This window comes from Charadrius vociferus, unplaced genomic scaffold (assembly GCF_000708025.1).
Source record: "Charadrius vociferus isolate BGI_N301 unplaced genomic scaffold, ASM70802v2 scaffold317, whole genome shotgun sequence".
Taxonomy (NCBI): domain Eukaryota; kingdom Metazoa; phylum Chordata; class Aves; order Charadriiformes; family Charadriidae; genus Charadrius; species Charadrius vociferus.
The window spans coordinates 411974-435692 of NW_009649193.1; the positions used below are offsets into that span (position 1 = coordinate 411974).

General features: G+C 44.7%; 1 protein-coding gene across 1 annotated transcript in view; it reads right to left on the bottom strand.

Annotated features, from left to right (window-relative positions):
- PKHD1 (polycystic kidney and hepatic disease 1 (autosomal recessive)) overlaps positions 1 to 9744 on the bottom strand; it is a 272152-nt gene extending 262408 nt beyond the window's left edge. Inside the window, exons 1-6 of the mRNA XM_009888974.1 lie at positions 9693 to 9744; positions 8520 to 8597; positions 6989 to 7133; positions 5910 to 6009; positions 2516 to 2573; positions 939 to 1017 (exon numbers count right to left, since the gene is read on the bottom strand). Coding sequence (XP_009887276.1) covers positions 939 to 1017; positions 2516 to 2573; positions 5910 to 6009; positions 6989 to 7133; positions 8520 to 8597; positions 9693 to 9744 — 512 coding nt within the window. The remainder of the gene's footprint in view (positions 1 to 938; positions 1018 to 2515; positions 2574 to 5909; positions 6010 to 6988; positions 7134 to 8519; positions 8598 to 9692) is intronic.
- Between the last annotated feature and the right edge of the window lie 13975 nt (positions 9745 to 23719).

Consider the following 23719-nt stretch of genomic DNA (forward strand, 5'->3'; position numbering starts at 1 on the left):
TGGACTTTCATTTATGCTGGTGAACTTAGTTATTTAGCAAGGGGTATTTCCATTGAGCCTGAAAAGCAGTTAGAAAGCATCTCGTGGTCAAATTGCTGCTGCTGCAAGTAAAACTTCTGACTAGTGAGAATAAACAACTTCCCCAACTCCTGAAATAATCTTTAAAATGCCAGCACAGTAACCATAGATTAAAAGTTTATCTTTAAATACCCACCTTGGCTTAGCTCTTCCCTGCCATTGACACAAGTGCAAGGAAATCATAACTCAGCAGTATCTGCGAACTCTTCCATATATGTGGAAATACATATGACAGACAGCAGGTCAGCTTTCATGATCGTTTTGGGTTCACTGTGCTCAAAGTGCTGCTGGCCTGAAGTAATTTTTTTTTTAAATCTACCTGCTTTGCTCTATTGCTTGTAACTATAGAAGCAGCAGAAAATAAAAATCAAACCTTCCTTGAGAACAAGGAAGTGACCAGAGAGGGTTTAAAGCAGAGAACAACAAAGCCTTTTGTCTCAAAATACTTCTGCTTTGTCTTCTGACTCACCAGAGCATCTGTTTCAAACTAATAGTTTTTCAAGAAATGCAAATGGAAGGGAAAATTTATTTAACTTTTAGATTCTGACATTATTTTAATTAGTTAAATTTTAATTTGCTAGCCAAAATAAAATCTACAGCAACCAGACGCAATTACAGTACAATTCACACTGAGCTGTGATTGACTGTGCTGCCAGTAAACAAACCAACTAGCTTAATGGACCAGTTGCAATTAGATTAACAAAGTTTGCTGGAGCCCAACTCATGAGCTGCAATAAACCACAAAGGAAGTAAACGGCAATTCTGGGCCAACTGGTTGCAATTTATTGCTGTCAAGGAGGCTGATGGAAGAAATGCCAATTTACAGGGATCGGGTCAGATAACAGCCTATCTACAATTACCCATCAATATAATCCACATCAAAGTCCAGAGTCTCATATCTTCCAGCAATTGTCTTCCCATGGATCTCTATTAAATTTCCTGTTTAAAAGGCAATAGAAAATGGAGAGAGTCTTTTAAAAGAGGAGAATTTGTGTTTGCAAATTTTGTGAGTTGAACAAAAGAAATTCTTGGCCTTTGCAAGTTTTGCAGAGGGGTGCCCAGCTGTCTGCACTGATGTCTACTCTCAGCTTCTACCTTAGTTCAAGGTGCACTTAATTCACTTTTTGCAAAACACACATCTTTGTTTCCCAAAAAAAGAAGTCTATTTCTGATTATTTTTTTTTTTAGCAGATCCCTAGTATTTGGTTCACTTTTTCCAAAACACACATGTTTGTTTCCCCCAAAAAAAAAGTCCATTTCTGATTATTTATTTTTTTTTAGCAGATCCCTAGTATTTGTACTAAGAAGACATTTTCCTCAACTCTTTTGTTAACTAAACCCCACATTCTAACCAAATTCCACTGTAGAACCTCAGGAGGCAACCAAAATGACATCATTTGTACACTAGACAGGGTCAAGGTCTAAAGAAGCACCTCAGCATCTATGTGGCCACTTGAATCACTCCCAACACTCCCTTGGCCACGCTGGCTGACAGCTTGGTTCAGTTGGCCACTCAGAAGTGTCTTCAGTCAGTTGAGGCACCCTGTCCTCCCACTGTGGCTCCAGAAGGGAATGAGTCGTCCTGGTTCTGTGTCATGTCTACCCGCTCCATGCAGCTTCTGCATGCTCCAGAACATCTCAAGTAGCATTAGGTACTTAGTGTTACTCATGTTCTTCAACGACTACACTGGTAGGTCAAACATCCAGCTAATGCACAGAAATCTCCTTACAGACACCCTAAAGCAAGGCATGAGAATCTGGAGCTGAACTGTACCAGAAAATCATTGGAAATGAAGCATGGACTTAGATTTAGGAGCATCTGTGTGATCTAATCACTCACGTACCTCTCTGCACTCTTGAGAGACCAAAATGTTTTGAATGATCTTGACTTTAGAACTAAGCATTTCAATTTTTTTCTAAAGTCTGCAAATACAAACAGAATGGAAATAGGGGGGAAAAAAGTCTTCTGTACACCAGTTCACTCTTCAGATCAAAACCAGTGACTGTCTTCTCATGTAACTCATGTCTGATCGAAAGCCCTATTAACCAAAAGATCTGGCATGACAATATCATCACCTAATAACTAACTCTTCTTAAAACTGTTACTAAATAAATAGGGTCAGATAACTCAAGAGTTGAGAATTATTAGATCTACCCATCTGCTGAACAACATCTCTCTACTCAGGCAGAGTTGGGCTGCAGAAGGTCAGTACCAAATAACCTGGTCACTGCATATTACCCATTTCTCTTGTACCCAGTGCTGTAGACACTCTCCCCTCATGCAAACCCATTTTCCTGTTCAGCATGAGCTTGGACATTAAGTTCTGGAGGTGCCCATTTTAACCCCCAGCAAGACAGATCCCTCATAAGGCGAAAGACAGTATGGAACATCAAATAATAATTAAAGTGGGCTCCAGCTTAAAGAAAGGTCCCATACCTGGGATGCCAGATGGTGGACTAATTTGGTAAACCACAGGTGTCTGCGCAGCAGAGAACTGCAAAGAGAAATTTGTAGTTAAATGGCAGTCATTTTCGCAGCAGCCCAACAAGATCTGATTACGCATTGCTCACAACACAGTTGGCAACAGCATTTCAGAGACTCACACTTTAGGTTTTCATCTTTGAAGCAGAGTCCTGCTCCAAGAAAGGAGCGATGTCCCCTTCTTGGCCCCTCCACAAAGCATGGCTTACTGCTATTTTTGCATCCTCTTTGTGTCCATATTGTCCACCCTGGCTTGAGTCAATTCCAGAAGATATGGTTTAATACACTATAACACTTCTAAACCATGCTTTATCCGAAGTCAAGAACTCCATTTTATCTGGCTTTATGACACCTTTTTTTCTTCCCAATAATATACTCCTAAAAACTATTTCTGCATCACAGAAGTGAGATACTTCAGCTGGCCTTTAGCAAGCTTGTTGGGTACCACAGAGCAGTGTAGCAAAGAAAATGTTTGGATTTGCCCACCTTAATGCAGTATAATACATCAGAGGTGTCTTTGGGAAAGCACTACCTTGCCCTCTGAGGAAACAGCAAGAAAACAGTGGAAATCTGCTATGGGGTACTATTTTTTTACTTTAACAGAGTCCAAGGAGGAGCAGAGAGACTGTGCTTTGAGACAAGCTTCTGAGAATATGGGGAATGCGCAGGGATTCTTTCCAAGTGGAGGAAGTTCATCAGCCTCCCAAAGTAGCTGAGAGACATGGATACCTGACCTGGCACATGTTTTGGCTGCATTTTCAACAAGTAGATCAGCCCTTTTCCCCCTTTTCTCCAGCTGACTCTAAAATATGAGACTTTTTTTTTAACAAAAATTACTGTAGAATTCTTTTGCCTAGGCTGACACCATTCTTACTCAAATGGCATTATGTTGAGGAGCACTACTCATCAGTTGAGTGGCCAGAGGCCACTGTCCCTCCCCTGTCCCTGCCTAGAAGATGGCAAACTGAGCAGCTCAAATAAATAGATGGCTTCAGCAGCTAAAAAGTGCCTTCTGTCCAAATTGAGCATCTGTATCCCAGCACTAAAGGAAATAAAAAGGCAGTCAAAACTCTTTGGATGTGTTTAAAAAATTCCTGCTCTGGATAAGGAGTTGCCTCCAGCACACTAGGTATTATCCAGTGCTGGGTTAGCTGAATATTCTCTTGTAACAGGCTGATGTAGCTGAGACAGTGTGGCCGGGTGTTACTGGGAACGTACCTAAGCAGGTAATGACAAAGAGCTAGATATCTTGGGAAAGCCACAAGGAGCATTATGGAAAGGGGAGGTGGGCTCTTGGACTATGGCTACATGAGTTAAAAAAAAAAAAAAAAAAAACTTGGGAGCTGCTATTTGGCCCAGAGAACTGAAGGGCTTATATCCATGTAGGGAACCTTTCTCTCTACACCAAAAAGAAGGTGGCCTCATCCACGCTAATGAGAACAGACTTGCCATCACCCAAAGAAGAAAAAAATGCACCAAGGAGCAGCATCTAGGTGATCCCAGGCCGTGCTGGAGACCACATCCTCACCCTGCCTTGCTCGCTAATACAGCACAGCCTTGCATTTTACAGGGAGACCTTGGCAAAACCACCTCGCTTCTCTATTCCTCACATCTGCTCTGAAAAATAAGAGTAATGTCATCTTCTTTCCCTGTTGCAGCTTTTGGCACTCTGGAAATGAAAATCATTATGTGAAAAGCGAGGGTCAGATCCATCAAGGTATCTAGGGGTCTTGGGCTTAAAGTGATGTATAAGGGCACCTGGCTTGTTCAGACTTCGTAAGGCCCATTTGTCTCTCTGGTTTCTTAGGCACTACAAATACCTCCATAAATCTGGCCCGCAGTCCTGCTCGGTGGCTAAATCCTGTTTCCGTCTAGGTCATTAGCTGCTCGATTTCATTAACCTTACAGAAAAAGTACATTTCCCATGTGTCCCCATTCCCCAAATCACCCATTTCTCCAAGCCTTCTCCACACATCTCCATCCTCCCTGCCTTCTTTTTGAGCCCTCTCCTGTCCTCGCTTGTACTTACAGATGCTGCTGTCAGCCCAATAAATAACAAACTCCTTTGCTGAACCAAATCAAAGACACCATTGTCTTATAGCATATCTTGGGGTTTTTTTTCGAGCTTTCCTTGAACCCCGTTCCCTTTCAAAGCTCAGTCTTTGCCTTCCCTCCTCCTCCTCATGGCCATGGTAAAAAGGAGCGAGTAGCTACAAACTCCCTTCAGTAATGGCCACTTCTAAGAAGCGAAGGCAACATCACGCCATAGCCTGAGCTGGAGCTGATGGAGAGAAAGAAGTCAAAACAGCACGAAAGCCAGGGCCACTAGCTGACACAAGTCTTCCAAGCTGTTCAGACTTGTTGCTGCCTGCAGCGGGCTTTTTCAATCTACTGCAGAGGCAAAATTAATTTTTAATACGCATAGCTCCCAGGTCCCAGTCCCAAAACAAAGAGACACATTGTGTTTTATTTAGCTTGGAATGTGCCTCATTAACAGCATCCCCTGGTGATTTTTCATCAACTCTCTAAGCTAGCTGAACCACCCAACGACTCTTCAGCTTTAATGTGCAATTTACTGAAAATGCTGGGCTTTCTCGCTCAATACTCGAAGTTAGCACAGAAGCAGGACGTGACTTCCGAACACACCAGGCCTCATCCCAAAGGTCACAGCCATGGTTAAGGATTCTGTTCTGCAAGAGGTCCTGACACCATTGTCATTAACTGGACTAATACCACCATACCCCACAACCTCCTGAGACAATGTGCTTTGACATTGAGTGTCAAAGGGAAAATACTGGTCTGAATGGGAGCAGCGAGCTCTCAAAATAACTGAGCAACAGATATGCAATCACAACCGAGGTGTGAGCTTTTCAGATCTTCCTCATCTCAGGTGTGGAGAGCTGTCCTAGGCCTGGAGAGATGTCCTTTCCTGGAATAAGCTGTGCCCACGAGAGGTATTCTTGCCCGTGGTTACCTGCCAGTGCAGACTGTTAGTTGCCACCCTGCAGCTTGGAAGGTAACACCAGAAGAAGTTGACATAGGGTCTTCTGACACAGTAGTGTTTTCTGACTGCTTGGCTTAAGCACACAGATTAACTTGGACTCAGATTTTTGATCCAGAAAGACCTCTTCGGTCATCTCTCTATCCAGTGGCAGATTCATGAGTATCTCAATACACCTAGTTTTAAGGGACGGAAGGAGCATCCTAACTTTGTGTTCTGCCATGCAACCAGACATACAGTACGCAGGATAGTATTTCAACATATTCCCTGTGATACTATGTCTGAAGTTTGACTTCCTTCACTACCTTTAATTTATTATCATCACTTCTATCCTTGCCTGGTGGTTACCTTGAAAGTATAGTTTTCTTTCTCCACCTCAGTCAGGTTGTTAATTACATGTCCTTTAAAGATCACCTCCACATAGTACAAACCCTCCTGGGGTGAAGACCTAGGTGGAAGAAAATGCGTTATATTATTTTTACACAGATTGGGTTTATTTTTTAGGAAAAGTCAGGTCCTTCACAGGGTCTCCATTCTTAGCAGGTCCACTAAGGCTTTGATAGAGAAAAAAAATGTACACTGTGAACCCAAACCTTACACACATGAACCCAATCTCTAAAACTACAAATTAAAAGAAGTGTGGAAGCACCACAAGAAATTACAGTGAAGCGCAGAAGGTGATAGGACCACATCAGAACTCTATCCAAATTGTACGTTAATGCAAAACATGGACATGTTCATTAGTGTTCGTTAATGCTAATGAATAATTGTTATTCATTAGTTTTAAAATAACCCAGGGCTGCCTGGATTTACAGGGCAACTTGATCCTGAGTTATAAATTAACACTGCATCCATAATGCACACAGTTTCTCAGCACTGCATTCAGCAGAATTAACTCCCAACCAAATCATAGCAGCAAGGGATGGAAGAGCCCCGTTAGGGTCACTCTTACAGTCTGTTGGGACATCCCTAGCCTTCCAGTCAAACAATCTTCTTTAAAGTTATAACAGGATGGAAAACATGGAGCTTAGATTGTCCATCCGGTGCTGGAAAACATTTGTTTCACACTCTACCCATAACCTCTCTGTCATCTTGGACAGGTCACAGACACCAGAAGTTGGTAAAATTCCCCCAGGGATTTTCTTGGGAGTTTTGCATCTAAGAATTAGATGTCTACAAACCTTTGAGGATCTGAGTCTGGCCTCTCCAAGAAGCCTCACTCTGACTCTCATGATAGCTAACCCAGTGCTTCATTAAGTTGAAACAAGGATAAATGCCACACAATTTAGGAGGTGCTCAGGTGCAGCCACAGCAGCAGCCGTAGAAATTCCTTAAACTCCAAAACTACGTGTACAGACACTGAAAGAAAATGAAGATCCTACCAGACAAATGGCAGGTCTCACCCACACTGTAGTCATGGATCATACCTTGTTCTGCATCTTATAGTGGATAAGTCAAAATACACAGGAGAGACATCACACGGCAACCTGGGCAGATCTGGATTCACCAGGGACACCTCCAGCTGGGACCCACTGGCTGAAAAGACATGTTCTAGCTGGTGGGATGTTGAGCCTAAGTAATCAAAGTCAACCAGAAGAGCTCTGTGAGGACAAGGTTGCTCACATTCAGTCACACATAATTTGAACATTTTTGAATATGCAACTCAGCTTCTGTTTAGGAGCAGCACTTAGACCCTCTAATCAGGCTTTTTAAAATCATGTTTGTGTAATTAAGACCAACTTCATCCCACCGTGCAGTTGCATGGCTCTTTTTTTGCTTCTAATACAATACTTGGTCTCTTCCCCATGTATTCTACCTCAGAGACTGATGGTTATTGGGAGTTTGAGTCAACTCAACCATCTGCACTGGAAAAGACACTGTGCCCATAGATACTTTATGCACCTGCAAAAATAGTAGCTTGACACCATCTTTGCAGTTGGTATCTTGCACAGTTTTGCTGACAGAACCTCAAGTTGGCCTATGCTGTAAGGTGGACCTGATTAGCCCATTTTTTTAGATTGAGCTGTCCAAAGGATCAAAGACTTTTCATCTTCAGCTAATCAAGCTTTATCTGAACATAAACTAACATGCTTAACTTTTGCAGCATAAACAAATACAACTAGAAATAAAGACAGCTTACAAACCGCTTTCCCTTTGCTCATGATCTTCCCTGGTGGTTCCCAGCCCACAGACTCACTTTGAATGACATCAGCGGTTTCGCAATTTGCAGCAGACTTCACATTTCCTCCTGGTCCCAGGAAGGTTTTTCCCCTTCTCCCAATGCCTGACTGTCTGCTCTCCCCACAAAAAAAAACACACTCTGCTTGAACGGTGAGTTCTCATCTCCCTTGAAGACATGAACTCTTTCTTCCCTCCATTTCATCATTATTATGGGAACACACAATAATCAGACAAATAAAACAGATACCATTCATCATAGTTATAAATGACAGTGCTGGAACTTGAGCAGCTCAACCAAACACACACCTGGCCCAGAAACCAACTCTCTTCCCAATGAATCAATATGCAGCACTGCAGAAAATCAGGCCGAGTCTTGTATAGTTGGTTTTGGGCCCATACGAGCACGGCATACCAATTTCTCTGGTTTTTACTCAGATCTCTGTTTATTATTAGTGTTTTTAAAGCTTTGGCATCACAGGACCTATGGACAGAGGAGACTTCCAGCTTTTCTTCAATAAAAGTGTAGCAGGAAGGAAAATTTCTAGACCTACGTCTACAAAAAAAAGGTAGAAATCTAATTTCTCTTGCTTAGAAAGAACTTAAAACAAGCAACCACCAGCAATAGCTTATGAAGTAATAATTTGAAGCCAATGTCATGTTCTGGGTGCCACAGCCCATGTATCTGGTGCTTAGGGCTTGTCACTCCAACCACAAATCTCAAAATGGAGCTAATTCTCTGTCACTTTGACACGTGCTTCATAAGAGTTTAAAACTCACCGTCCAGGGTAATAGCAATCCATGTTCCTCCAGCGACGCTGCCCTCTCGGGGCTTAATGAGCAATCCTGTGGCTGTCACTGCAAGAACAACCCAGATACATCAGGTTGAAGTGTAAGGAAAACATCTAAAAGATCCCATTCAGGACAAGACATAGTAACCTGACAGCTGCCCTCCTGTGATCCCACCCTTCACCTCATTTCTCCTTCTTAGGCTTCCAAATTAGTTGTATTGCTCATCCTTGATTTCCTCCAACTGTCCCCGCTATGTAATTAGTCCTGCTTCTCCAAAGGGGGTTTGATGCCTTCAGGACTTGGTGAAACAAGCTACACTCTGAGCTTCCTGTCCTCCTCAAGAATTAAAATAAAGACAATAAACCTCATGTTTATCCCTCCAGCTCTCAAAGAAATGTGTTTGCTGACTTGTGTACACTCTCCCAAACCTAGGGCTGCCCGCAAAATATATCCTCTTCTGGCTCAACGACGGCCTGTCCAGCTCTTTCTTGACAAAGTCCTTAGGAAAGAAACACAGGCCTGGGAAGGAACTCTTGCTTCATGAAATTAAGTCACCTGTAACTTGCTATACAATGCTTTTCATAAAGGCATCAAATTCTTAAGGTGATTTAGGATTTATTTTCACGGCTCTTATCCTCTGATGCTAATAGAGATGGACCAGTGGCTGGCTTCTTTTTTTTGTAGCCAGATATCACAATTTTCCAGAAGTCCTTTCACAGTTTCCTATTTAGCATTTCAGGAGATTCCAACTCCTTAGCTGCACATGAATGCAATCTCACCAAACACCAGTTCTGATCACTGAAACCAAATATTGGACATACATGTGTCATGAACCCTTAATATCAAAATGCGAACAGTGATATTTCTATCATCAACTGAATGAAAATCAACAGGCATGAGATGAACCCAGGCAGAACAGGGAAAATTAACAATGAATCCACAAATCTCCACTGGCTATGGAAATAACGCCATGAAAAAACACTGATATGGGTGGACAATGTCCAGTATGCTGCAGTCAATATCCCGTAATGTTCAACACCTTTTAGAGATGCTTCCCCACATCTCTCACTCACAATCAGTCTGTATCCAACCCAGTGGCACCGGATTTTGCTGCCGTTGTACGACCAGTGTGGTTGGAGACAACACCTCTCTGTCACCCACCTGCAAAGAATATCATCCCGGCACTCAGAAAGAATGGTCTCCAAGGGTTCATCTTGAACTTTGGATAGGGAGTTTACAAAAGACTGGCTCCAGGATCATGGCTTGGGGTTTTAGTGTCTTCCATGTAACTTTAAGACAAGCCCTATCTGTGTTCTTTCTTCACACTGCAGACCTGTGGGAACGATGGTCTGTGTTCTAGCAGATGAGATGGGCTGCAATGTGGAATCACAGAGAAAACACCAATTCACCTCTCACACAGTATAAAGGATCAATATATTGCAAACCATACTCTTTTCCTTCCCACCCAACAGCTCTAAACAGAACATATGCCCCTCCAAACAGACCACTCTGACAAGCTCAGGATGAGCTTTCCCCGCGGGGCCATGTTTCAGGAGACTGACTCTCATTAAGTGGTATGCACAGGTGAATCAGTGAAAGCAATTACAGGATTTAGAGCAGATGATGTTAAACTCTCCTAGTTTTGTGCTGCTTTGTGCAAAATCATTACATCAGACTAAATCACCGTCATCGTCATTCTCTAGCTCTGGAAGCAAATTACTTGGCTATGCTATTAAACTCTCGAGCCGTCCACAGCTAGCTCCAAACTAGGAATGGTCCATGCTGGCTCCTGTAGGTGTGTATAGGTGTCGCTTGGAAGAGCCCTGGTGGACTTGGTCATGATGGTACTGGGAATTGTTATAAAAATATAAACATTTGAGTCCCTGTAGCCTGGGAAGTTCCTTGGTCTTGCTTGCCATCATAGCCAGCCATATCACACATTCCTTTTATAAAGTCTATGGCAGAAGCTGTTCTAAGATTTAAAAATGTAGACCATCAACTATACTGCCTTCACCCTGGATTTTATACTAGTATGGAAATAACGAGTCAATTAATTTAGCCACATTTTTAAATGAGCAAGAACCTCAAATTCTCACCAGTAAGCACAGACTGGGACATCCTTACGCAGAACATCCCTTGTTTGTCAAAACTCAGTTCAGACCACAAAAGCCCCAGGCATAAAGATAAAAATCAAATGGCGAGAAGATAGTTTAGGATTTTAGGATAGATTTTTTAGATTGTTTTTATGGTAGGATCTGAAGGGCAAAATAATCACAATCACTGTATGAGGCACTGTATAAACAGTAATTCTCAAAGGGACAATCCATCTCCCCCACACAGAAGAGCAAAGACAGCCTTTCACAATCCTGCTCCACCAGTCTGTTGGTGAAAAGAGGACAAGAATAGACCTCAACTCTCTTAAGGACCAGTTCCTCTGCAGGATGATGGTACCAAGAGTTGACGTGTTCTTCCATGTAGTGGTCTTACTCCATCCACTACATACACTGCACTGATTTAAACCCTCTTCTACACTGGTGAGGGCCTGTCGGGTCATCTGAGAAAGCCTAAACAACTGTCCATAGCATTGTCTGCTTTGCTGGCTTCTGTAAATGTCTATAAGACCTGTCAAAATGAAGCTGGTTGAGTTGACTAACATGTACATTGAGGGGGGAAAAAAAAAGGAAACCAAAAAAAAGCGCCACCAAAAAAACAAACAGAAACAAAACTCACTATTCAAAGGAAAAAAAAAAGGAACAAAGCACCCAGGGCTGGTTCTTTGTTTGTTACTGCTACAGTGGTTCATAATTGCTGATGCTTTAAGTCATTTTTAAAAGGACTAACATACCCAAAGAAATTATCTGTGGTCTATAAGCACCAATGTGCTCTTGGACATTTATTAGAAGATGTGGTCAACCTGTGTCCAAGGGCACTGGATATTGTCAGGGTATTGCACATTCCGTACTTCAGAGGAAAGCGGAGGGAAAGGAATTTGCTTCTTTCTGTCCAATCTCTGCTAGATAACACAGTAAGGAGTTTCAGGACAGTTGGTGAAAGGTTAGAGAGGAATCATTCTCCAAAATCAATGGAGAACAGAAATAGTTGCTCAGGACTGGGCAGCAAAGCACTTGGTGATAATGGCAGAAGCAGACAAAATCCCAAACAAAGCCTTGTCCACATTTGTTGCAAAACCCAATAGAAGCAGATCTGTAGAGCAAAACAATCGGTGCTGAAGACCCAACATCCACACTACAAGCATTTAGGGGTGTTACATACAGCACTAACTCTAGCCCAGTCCCAGGGAGTGAACATCCGTTAATGGCGAGAGTGTCGTTTGGTGCTTATCTTTGTTGAATCTATCCAGAAGGATTTACATCTGTTCACTAAAAATCACCCTGTCTGGAGATGAGAAGACTTGTTTCGAAAGTGCACGCCTGGTCTAAAATGAACACTACAGGAGATACTGTGCAGCCTCTAAAGCACTTCTCCCTCCTTTAGGAGTGGGAACTTTTCGGCAGGATCAGAGTGGAATGCAATGCATCCATAGTGGGTGTTCAAGAAACCAAGTCTGCTTGTTGGTCCTCTATGAAAGGCAAACCTTATGGCAAAGCTGATTGTTTTTCACATGCTTCGTCCCCTATTGCTATTACCATAAAGGCGGTTTTAGAATCATCCAAATACTATACATCATGGCCACGAATTCTCAGATAAAAAGCCTTAGAGCTGCTGAGTAAGAGCGCAGAAACACAGAGCTGCACGGTGGAAGAAGTGTGGGCTAACACCCCAGAAAAGATGCAGCAGAAGAGCGACATTCTTAGAGGTGAGAGTTGGGCAGAAGCTTTAGTTACCCCATAACTGTGGCAAACACTCTGTCCCCATAAAGAAAACTTCAAAGTTTCTATTGCTTATCGTAACACAAGACATACTGTAACAACTCTCCCTATATTTCTTGCACATTTTCACATAAGTGCAATTTGTCGGGGTCAGAGTCCAGAGCCCTGAGCCCTGATGCATGGGAACCTCGCATTTCAAAGCAGGTGCATAACAAATCATTTAGGTTTACTTTTATTATTCTTATTAGGAGTTTTTCTGGTATTACTTACTGTATTTAATTTGTTCTTCCCATTCCTCCGATTAGCAAAGTGCAGAAGCTCCCATACCAGTGTAACTGCTCCATCCCTTTGATGTCACCTCCACCACAATTTTCAGTCCGAGGTCGCGTTAGGCACTCAGTTCAGTCCCTGCGTGGGTAACTGAGTCACCGTGTGCTGAAACCCACCAGACTAGTTTCTCAAAAGTCTGTCACAGACAGCTCAGGGATGCCCATTGGGCATGCTTAATTATTAACCTAAGCTACTTGCTGATATTAACTGTTTTGTTCCAAGTCTTTAATAACCATAAGGGAGTAACCTGGAATTGTTTTGCTATTGGTATATGACTAGATCCTCCAAGAGGAGGACAGGGAATCCATTTTATCCTCTTTCCCCCCCCTACAACATGGCAGAACAGCTGGTGGAATGGTTTCTTAGTATGCTGATAGCCAATCTGGGAGTGACTTTCACAGTAAGTGGACGTCAAGGTCTCCTTATATACTTTTAATTCAATTTTTCCAGGGCATTTCTAACAGCATCTGCATTGGACAGGAATTCTGCCCAAAGGGTGTCCAGACTTCTGCCCACATCCCAAGTACCTACAACCTTGCAGGTCCTTGTACAGTCAGTGGTGGAATACAGTGCAGTGGCCTTACACAGTGCTATCACTCACCCCTTGGAGAACCATGTGCCTTCACTGCCTGCACGGAAGACCCATCTCAGCCTACATCAGATGCTGAATAGCTGTGTGAACATCGCCCCTATTCCCACCTCTGCGCCCATCTATTTGAAGCCAAAATGGTGTTTGGTGGAGCCACCAGAAACATGATGGGTTGCTGAGCCCCTGCACTAGCATGGATGTCTTCATGGAAGTTTCCACCGAAATTCAGAGGAAGCTCTCAGACACCACAGCATAACTACAGTTTAATGAGTTACCATGCACCAGTCAAACAACAGCAGTATGTATGCACGCTCTTACCTCATCCCCAAAGGGAGGTGGAACAGGCTTGCTTGATCTTCCTCAGCCTCAATTCAGAGACAAAGTGGCACAAAGTCACAGGCAATCAACCTTCAGGGAAGTTCTGGACCTCTGCCCAGCAGTGGAACCAGTTGTGTTTGGTTTTTTCTTAGGCCAAGCCTCAATGTCTCAGCCGCATATAGCCAATGATTACAGGAACCCAATGAAAGTTAACCCTATCCTGCTCAGCTGTCAACACTCAGTTTACTTATTTGCCAGAATTACACTGGAAAAACATTTAGGAAAAAAAGTAAACTTGAAGGAATTTTCAAAAAAAGAAAAGTATTGCCAAATAAAAGGCAGTTCAAATACCATAATTTGAACACAGCAGACAGGGCCAGACACTGGTAACAGGGTCCACTGACAGCACTAAATGAGGAGATGGACCAGGTCCAGGGTTCCCCCGAGGAGCCCACTCAGAAACAAGAGGAGACAGGGCTGGATGCTTAACTACAACATGGGCCCATAATCCAGCTAGAAAGCAGGACTAGAGACGGGATGAAGACCAATACTCCTACAACATAACTCAAGGAGGGGCTACAGGCCCAAAGCTGAGGTTAAATAGGGCTCCTGACCCATGGGCAGGGTGTGGATAGGGTCCCAGGTGAGGTTCATCAGCTCCATTAAGGTTTATTTCTGCCCTCAGGGCTGTGACATTTCTTCTTCTGACATACTCAGTCACTCAAATTCTCTACATCATAGCGAGCAAAGAGATGAAAGTTATCACCTCTGTTATTCTGTGTAGCATTTTGAGATCCAACCCTAAGGAAATGCTGTAGATAGGAAAAACTCAAAAAAATGTCCAAAGTTTGCACAGCCAAATGATTTGACTAGGACGAGGAGTTTATTCTTTGCAAAAAGTCACAGGTTAGGTAAGACACTGCATGGGAACCATCCCTCTGAAGGAGCCAAAATGTGAAAAGAAAGACAGAAGGTGGTAAAGAATATTGTCCTCAACAATGAGAAACAGAGACCCATAATTCAGAACAGGAGAGGAAAGGTTGAGTCACGCAGGGATCTTGTCGTATGAAGTGTAAATATTCTCCCACTACAAGCTGATGGCCACGTTTAGGTATGATTACCCACCAAAGAGCAAAGCCCTATAGTTCGATGAAAAAGTGCACATTTATGTATGTGTGCAAGCCATTTTTTTCCTACTGAAGGAAAGTTCTGCTCAAAAACATCGCCCCGGGCCATCTGGTTTTGTTTGTTTGCAGTTACTCATTTGGAGGTTGCAGATTTTAGGCGTATGAGTAGAAACAGCCTTACGGACAGGCTCAGCATCGGGAACCTGAGAAGTGTTCCCGTGTTGCAACCAGAAAGGACATAGAGAAAAGCAGGAGGTGTGAGCAGTAGAACTTCGTCACTAGGTGGAAGTATGGAGCCGTTGAAGACCTGTCTACCACTATAAGCACAACTAAAGGCCAGCCAGGCTGTCACTGCTCTGTCCCACACACATCCAGGACAGGTTTCTGTTAACTTCCCTGCACTTGAGGGAAAGAGCACGATCCAGCAGACCGAACACAGGAAAAGGAGATGTGGGACCTGTTCCAAGCTCTTTCACTCACTAACGCATGATTTGGTCCAAACACCATCATCTTGAAGTCACCTGTGTGTAAAATGGGGACAAAAGTACGCTGCCCATGAGGTCTCTTGCCGGGCAGGTGCTCTCCAAGGGCAGCAGCATCTTCTGGAGATGCTGTTTCCCCAGGACTTGTGGCATTTCTGGGATGGAAAGGCTTTACAGGAACCAAGCGAGGGCTCCCCTCATGCTCCCCCCAGCCATCGAACAGCGGCCACCTCGCAAGAGGAATGTGGCAGTTGTTGAACACCACATGGCATCACCCAGCTGAACAGCTGAGGGGAGGATAATGTGGGATAAGGCAAGGTTTAGAAATTTTGTCTGCAAACGCTTAGGAGCTCCCCTTCTCCTTCCCAGCCCTGTTGGTCCATGCACCACCCCACGCCGAGGGCACAGCCTTTTCTGCCTGCTCCTCACCAAAATCAGACACCACCACGAGAGAACGATGTGGGAACACTGCCTGGACTCACCATCCCTGCATCCACACCTGCAAACAGATCATAAAGCACCCCAGAAGAAAGCAAGCTTAAGAGGGCTTATGCTTGGACCAGCGGCATCATGTTTCTCTAGGACATGGTTGTTGATAAGCAGCCATCCTCCAACACAAGTTATGCCATTCTGGACACAGGTGCTGGACACGTAGTGGGGAAAAACAACATGAAACTGCTTGAACTTAGGGAGTGAGCCCAGACACGTGTCCTGGAGAAAGGTCTGTGCTTTCCAGCTTGGCACTGTCGGTAGTTAGTGTCCTCTTCCAGCCTTTACCTATCGCATTTGTCTTCTACAAATCACGCGTGCCCAAGAGGAAATGGGTTATCCACTCACACCACTAGCCTCCTGCCAAAATTAAATCAGGATTTCCTCGAATACTGAGGATCTGGAGCAAAACTCCCAGGCTTGGAAAGTCTCTGAAGACAATTTCAGTACTGCCCACAGGCCAACCTGTGCTTCGAACTTTGTGGATACATCTGTGAGTGAAATAAAAGCATCAAAGGCTTGAGCATTGCCTTTCCATAAATCACAAACCACAAATATGGTCCCCTGCATCGTTTTAACCCAGACCAGCTCATGTTAGCTGAACCAATTCCCAAGGATTGTTGGGGAGTCAGCAAGGCTGGTGCCAGCTCCCCACAAGCACGATGGGCACAGTAATTGAGTTTTTAAGGCTGTTTTGGAGTTTAATAGCACGGGTATGGCTGCAGTAGCAGAAGAGGAGCCCTACAAGGTTGATTAGCTTGGAGAGATGTAGCCTGGAAGACGAGCATGTCCCACAAGGACAGCCTCTGCACTGGCCGTGCCGCTCTGTGCAGAGGTCCCATCAGCTGCTCTTTCTTTCTATTAATACTTCACTTTTTGTGTATTGACACAAATTTCCTAGCAACCAAGGTCACAAGAGAAGGTGCTAAGAAGCCGGACTGATTAGTAATAAATCCTGGGGTTCGATGTCTTTTTTTCTTGAGAGGCTTGTTAGACACCAGCGGGCAGGGTGCTGAGCTGGGATTTCCAAGGGAACCTAGGGGATTTGGACACCCCGCTTTGATTGAATTTCCCTCTCTGAGTCACAGCCTTCCTCCTTATGTCCCGCAGCATCCAGCTGGGTGAAGCTGCCCATGGGAAGGTGAGTTGAGACAGTGCTGTAATGCTAAGCAGGGATCTGGCACCTATCAGCCATGCTGAAAGTTGTCCCCTGGGGTCCGCAAGGGCTAAGTTTCTTTATTTGTAATCAGGTTTTAATGGTCTCCATAGAACAAGTAAATACCTCTCACTGCTGTCGAGTCCCACCATGCAGGGTGGACTGCACCTACTGCCTCCCCACTTTTAGGAAAGCACCCTCAGTAAACTTGCAGACGACACCAAGTTAGGTGGGAGTGTTGATCTGCTTGAGGGTAGGATGGCTCTACAGAGGGATCTGGACAGGTTGGATCGATGGGCTGAGGCCAATGGTATGAGGTTCAACAAGGCCAAGTGCCAGGCCCTGCACTTGGGCCACAACAACCCCATGCAGCGCTACAGGATTGGGGAAGAGTGGCTGGAAAGCTGCCCTGTGGAGAAGGATGTGGGTTTGTTGATTGACAGTTGGCTGAATATGAGCAGTGTGCCCACGTGGCCAAGAAGCCCAACAACATCCTGGTCGGTATCAGGAATAGTGTGGTAAGCAGGACTAGGGCAGTGATTGTCCTGTTGTACTCAGCACTGGTGAGGCCTCACCTCGAACACTGTGTTCAGTTTTGGGTGCCACAATATAAGAAGGACATTGTAGTGCTGGAACGTGTCCAGAGAAGGGCAACGAAGCTGGTGAGGGGTCTGGAACACAAGCTTTATGAGGACCGGCTCAGGGAACTGGGGTTGTTTAGTCTGGAGAAAAGGAGGCTGAGGGGAGACCTTATCACTCTCTACAACTGCCTGAAAGGAGGTTGTAAAGGTGGGTGTTGGTCTCCTCTCACAAGTTACAATCAAAAGGACAAGAGGAAGTGGCGTTAAATTGCATCAGGAGAGGTTTAAGGTAGACATTAGGAAAAACTTTCACAGTGAAAGCGTTGTCAAAGACTGGAACAGGCTGCCCAGGGAAATGGTTGAACTGCCATCCTTGGATATATTTAAAAGCCATATAGATATGGTGCTCAGGGACATGGTTTGGAAACAGGCCTGGTAGAGTTAGATAACAGTTGGACTTGATGATCTCAAAGGTCTTTTCCAGACAAAACGATTCTATGATTCTATGATTCTACAGCCCTGAGCATCCTTCAAATGGGACCAGCACCACAGCCTTAAATGTCTGCCCTCACCAAGCCACTCTGTTTGGTCATGGGTTTGCTGGAACAGTCTGACTTTCCCACTCTGGTGAGAACCGTACCCTTTCCATCATGGCCCCAGCCACAGGAGTAGGACTGAGATAAGCTGGCTTGAGATTTTAGGTGCATCTTGTATTTTAAAATAGCACATAGAGAAGTCCCATCTTTCCTTCAGAGTTTCAATGCATTTAAGTCATGAATCACTTATTTCTGTATGGTCTCAGGTAGGGCAGGAAGAATAGTCAGCCAGGGGTGTGCAGAGGGATTTCAAAGCAGTGACTGGTTTTGCCGCATTCGGTCCCTCCTTAAACACCTTGGCATGGAAATCTGAGCATGAGAAAGCCAACACAGCTGGTTCATTAATATTTCCCAAGTCAGGAGAAGAAAGAAGCCCCTGGTAGGTCAGGAATGGTGCTCAGATGTCCTTGTCTTTACTCCAGCGTTTTAGGCACCAGTCCATAATCTCCCAGCTAGGCTGCTCCCTTCTCTGCCATGATTCACACAAGGTGGGGTGGCGAAGGCAGAGAATTAACATGAACACCACATGACTGTACCTGGGGAAGATAATAAGAATTTTACAAGAGGAGTGAAAGTCATCTAAGAAGTTGAAAAGTAAAGTAACCTTTGTATTTATCAGGCAGTACCAATACCTTCAAATTTCCCTTTACTCCTGCTCCTTTGCACTATAAAAAAAAAAAAAAAGCTTTTTGTTTCCTGAAAATCTTAACATTCATATTATTGGCTTTTTTCAGATTTTAAAACCTTTTATTACCACTACTGCTATTTACATTTGCAGCCCACAGCTGAACTGCTGACTCGCCTGGCTCATTCTTATAGCTGATTTTCAACAGGCTCATCTCTTTCCCATGAGAGGTAAAGTGTTGGTGATTCCAGGATCCTTTCTGCATGTCTTTACAGGGTCACTTTTCAGCATGATGAAACTCTGTTGAAGTTGTTCCCATAGCTACTCTCGCTGCATTTGAAACAGGCGATGAACTTCTTTAAATACTAAATTTATTGCCAGTGCAGCTGCTTTAATGACAGGTTTGAGGCTTCTTTGGTTTCAAGGTTGAGTGTGTTTCGGCTCATGTCCCCTGTGGTCGCACGGGTCGCAGAGGGGATGCGAGTCACCCCGCCGCCTGCCCATGGCAGATGCTGGAGCCTGGGGATGCACAAGGCAACTGGATAAGGAGAAACCAGCACCTTGCAGGAGATTTCTCTACTGCAGCTTTGGTCCTCTCACCCACTGGTATGCACAAGGAGCTTCCCTTCTCCTGTGGGTTCTGCAAAGCACACAGGATGGCCAGGGAAAACAAAGGTCAAGGCCGGCTCCTAGACCCATCACGGCATCCTCCTAAATAAAAAACCACAACCACAATGAAAGAAACAAAAGCAACTTCAAGTAAAGCAGTAGCTGCCTCTGCAGTGTGAAAAAGCATCCCTTTATTGAGGTCTTCCCAGAGATTTTCCTCTTCTGCTCATAGACACCAGCTCATTCACACTTCCATCATGCAGGGCTCAGTTTCAGTGTGGTGGGCCATCAGTCCTTTGGTCTCTGTGTTACAGGGCTTTTTATCATGCTAACAATAGTATCCAAGAAAGGCTACAGCTCCATTGCACTGGGTGTTCCGTAACCACACAATACCAGATAGCATCCAGCCTAAAAGAGCTTTCAATTTAAATAGGGGAAAAGAAACACAATCCCACATGACTGTGGGAAAAGATGCAAACTCAGTGATAACATCCCCACCGGAGATCTGCACAGGTTGGACCACAGGCTCCAGAGGCGGCATTCCCTGTCAAAATCAAGAGGGGTCGCTTTGATGGAAGAAATCTCCCAGGGAAGTCTGGGCAGGCACTACTGCAGACTGAAGCCGTGGCATTTGCTTAAATAAACAGCTGGTAGCGGATTGGGTTTCCGAATCAAACTGCGACCCTGCACTTACTGAGCTTCATCTATCATTAGTCTTTCATTAGGAAACTTGTTCTTGGCCTGGTCCCCAGTTCTCAGAAGGATTCAAGCAAGTACCGACCCCACTGCTGTGTCCAGCGGTCTCTTTTCTTCTGCCTGTCCCTCTGGCAAGGCGAATGCCTGCTTATTTCTCATTTTAATATGAAATTCCTCCACTTCGATGAGTTTTCATTCTAAAGGCTGTGCCACCGCCCCATCCCCTCCGTCCCCGCTACCCGTGTCTAAGCAGAGGGAACAGGTGGGACAGCTGACCCTGGTGAATGAAAGGAGAGCACAGTTTCGCTCCCTTCACCCCTTTCTCACAGCCTGCCACTGCTGTCAGTGAGCCCCGAGCCCCCAGGGGCCAGGGATTTGTGTGTATTAGTCACATGAAAGGGAAGAGCCTGCAGCAGGCAGCTCCCGGGCTTTGCTTCACCTCCAGGCGAAGGGATGGCTTGCCACTGTATTCCTCAGGGCTGGAATCAAGTGACACTTTTTTTTTTCTTTTTTTTTTTTTAATTATTTGCACAAATTGACTTCTGTGTCAGATGTTCCACAGCCCTGGAAAAAACAAAAAAAAAAAAAAAAAAAAAAAGAAAAAAGAAAAAAAAGAAAAGAACTTACAGTGATCCCCATCATGCAGGAAAATGTGTAAAGACACCCACTTAATAGAAAATTACATCTTTTTCTGCCGTCAGATCTTTGGGGTGGGATTTGGTCTCATTCATTCACCCTGCGAGAAGCTCCATAGCCTCAACCACAGTGGGTTTGAGCAGAGCGTTAATGGTCTCTCTCAGTCCTCACTCTTTTAATCCAATGTCAAACACAATATACTCCCAGACAGACCCCTACTAAGGTGGAATCATATTTGTGCACCAGTCAGTGAGATGCTTCTTCAGGATATTGTCCTTCTCTTGGGAGTAAAAACCACAAACTCAGGGAAGGCGCACAGATGAACAACAAACTTGATAAACTTGAGAAAGCAGTGCAGGTACCCTAATAACCCTAACTCTGCTCTGTATTGCCAAGGTCAAAGAATAGGTTTCACCATAGGTTTGATTAACCTTGTTTTTTATGGACACATTAATTACCTGCCCTAATACCAGCAGGTATCACAGAATCACAGAATTTTCAGAGTTGAAAGGGACCTCTAGAGATCATCTAGTCCAACTCCCCTGCTAAAGCAGGATTGCCCAGAGCACATCACTCAGGACTGCATCCAGGCAGGTTTTGAAAATCTCCAGAGAAGGAGACTCCACAGCCTCCCTGGGCAGCCTGTGCCACTGCTCTGTCACCCGAACTGTAAAGAAGTATGAGCAGTATTTCCACTGCTCTCAGCCATCTCTGGTTGCTGGAAGCCACAGAGCCCCCACATTAGTTCAACAACAACATTTGCACTGCAAACAGAGTTTTACACTCGATCCAGCAAGAGCAAAGCCTTTTTCTCAAGTATTTCAGGTGCTTGCACACACAACGAGCTCTGCTCATGTATCAGCTTGGCCATTTCCATAACCATCTTCAGGCAGAAATGCAGGTCCCTGAAAGCAGAGGGAAGGATTCAGTCCCACCAGCCTGGGACAATAACACACCTACATCAATGAGACACTAAAGAAAAATAAAACCCTTGACTGTTGGCACAAGTATCTCGACCATTGGTACAACCATGGGACAGATTTGGTTAACTGACCATTGCTTTTCTCTTAAATGAAAGTGTCAATGACATTTTGGGGTGTAGTTCTGACCCCCCTGATGGGTTGCTCGTTGCCCACCACACTTGCTGGTATTACTGCTATGATTCTTAATTTGTTTTCCCACTCAAAACCACTTCTTTCACATTTCCTTCTGGTTTTCTCCTAATGTTCATAGGGTTCATAAACTGCCCGAATCCAGCAAGAAGCCATTTCCTTCTCAGTCTTAGAAAAAATACTTCAGTTAAACCACAGCAAGACTTTTTTTTTGCTCCAGATTTTCAGTACTGCTGGAGACCTGAATAACCGGTTACTCACACAGCTCTCGTCAAGATACCCCTGTGCCTGATGCTGCACAGACCCATTGACCCAACCATGATGCAAAAAATAGAAAAAGAGAGGACAAAAACACACAGGTGGGATAAGGAATCATAGCCTTCTCTCTCTTTCTCTCTCTCTCTCGTCCATGTGATAATGCTTTAATTTAGAAGTTTTGCATGAGTTAAAATGCAAATTGAATGAATATTCAGCCCCTAAAAGCAAGACGATCCCCTTATTTTTAGGGAGGGAGGATCATTCAGTCCAGTCAGATGCTTTTCAGACAGTCGTGTCTCCTTTTCCAGTGTTGTATGTGCGTGTACTTGTGGTGGGGGGGAGGAGGGGCCATTGAAAAATAAAAGTGCCAGTGTTCCCACTGTAAGCCTTTTACCCACCTGTTCCTCTTTTAGCCCAAACGTGTCCACCTCTGACCCTGCTGCGGGACCGAGGGGCTCAGAAGGCTGTGCCCCCCATCGCTCTCTCCTCGGCTCCCTGCGGCAGCTGTGTAAACCTCAAGGGCAACAGCTGGGGGGGCCGGGGACCATGCCTCTAGCTCCCGGGTGGAGGTACAGCCAAGGCTGGAGGTACATCTGCAAGGGCTTCAAATCACTGGCCGGACTGGTGGGGACTCTATTTATTTAAGTCGCACAAAGTTTGGCGCTACCCCCGTTTGAACCCCGTGCCCATAAATCCACCTCAATTAGCTCTCAAGGTGCATTCTAGGCACAGGGTGCTAACTTGTTAATCACCTGCCCCCAGGGGACTCCGGGTTGGGGTTTTGGGTTCAGGATCTGCTCAGCTGTGCTGTGACCCCAAAGGGCTCCCGAGGAGCCCTGGCCACTCGATCTTCGCAGCCGCAAGGATGGGGAAGGGAGAAAAGGATGAGATGAGATGAACTCTTTTCCTGAGTGCTGGATGGAGCCCCGAAATTACCTGGAATTTGCAGGAAGGATTTTTCCCTCCTCTGGCAGTCAGGGGCAGTAAATTTCACACTCGAGAAAGACAAAGATGCACAGGTTGATGCAACCAGTGCGTGTGCCTGCTTGCCTGCGGGCTATTTTCCAAAAGCCTGACATGGAATTGGGCCTTGATGAGATCCTCCTTAATCCGTTTAATTGTAAAAACACCACTGGGATGAGATCGAAACACTACCCTAAGGCATCACTTTTTTTATCCCCTCTAAATACGTGCCAGTATCCAACAATGCTTCTCCAGGATCCTTTTTCCTGCCTTGAAGGCAGATGGAGCTGTCCTGCATGGAAAGACATCCCTGTACAGAGGAGAAGGCAGCAGGAGTCCACTGCTCCTATTCTAAAGCAGATAAATCAAGATAGTTACAAGCTGTCCAGCTCAGCAGGTCAGTGGGACAGTGGCTTTCCAGCTTGGGCAATGGCTAGAAAAAGCAGTACTGCTGCTGCAGTGAGTCCTTGGCCATGCATCAGGGCAGCCTCCTTGGTGCTCCTGACCTTCATCGGGTAAGAGGAGCAAAGAAATGAAGACCACTGCTTTCTCAGTAAAATTACCTGACCCACCTTTACTACTGGATGGCCTCAGAAATCTCTCTCCTCTCTTCCTAGGTTTTAGGAAGTATCTGGAGATTTAAAGTGGCAACTCCGTAATTGAGACTGGATGTCCTAAAAGATGGATCTACTTGGAGCACAGGTTCATTTGCCAGCTCTGCCCTAGACTTACAGGGGACCGTGGGTAACTCATTTAAGGTATTCAGGTCTTCACTTATGGTCTTCTTATCT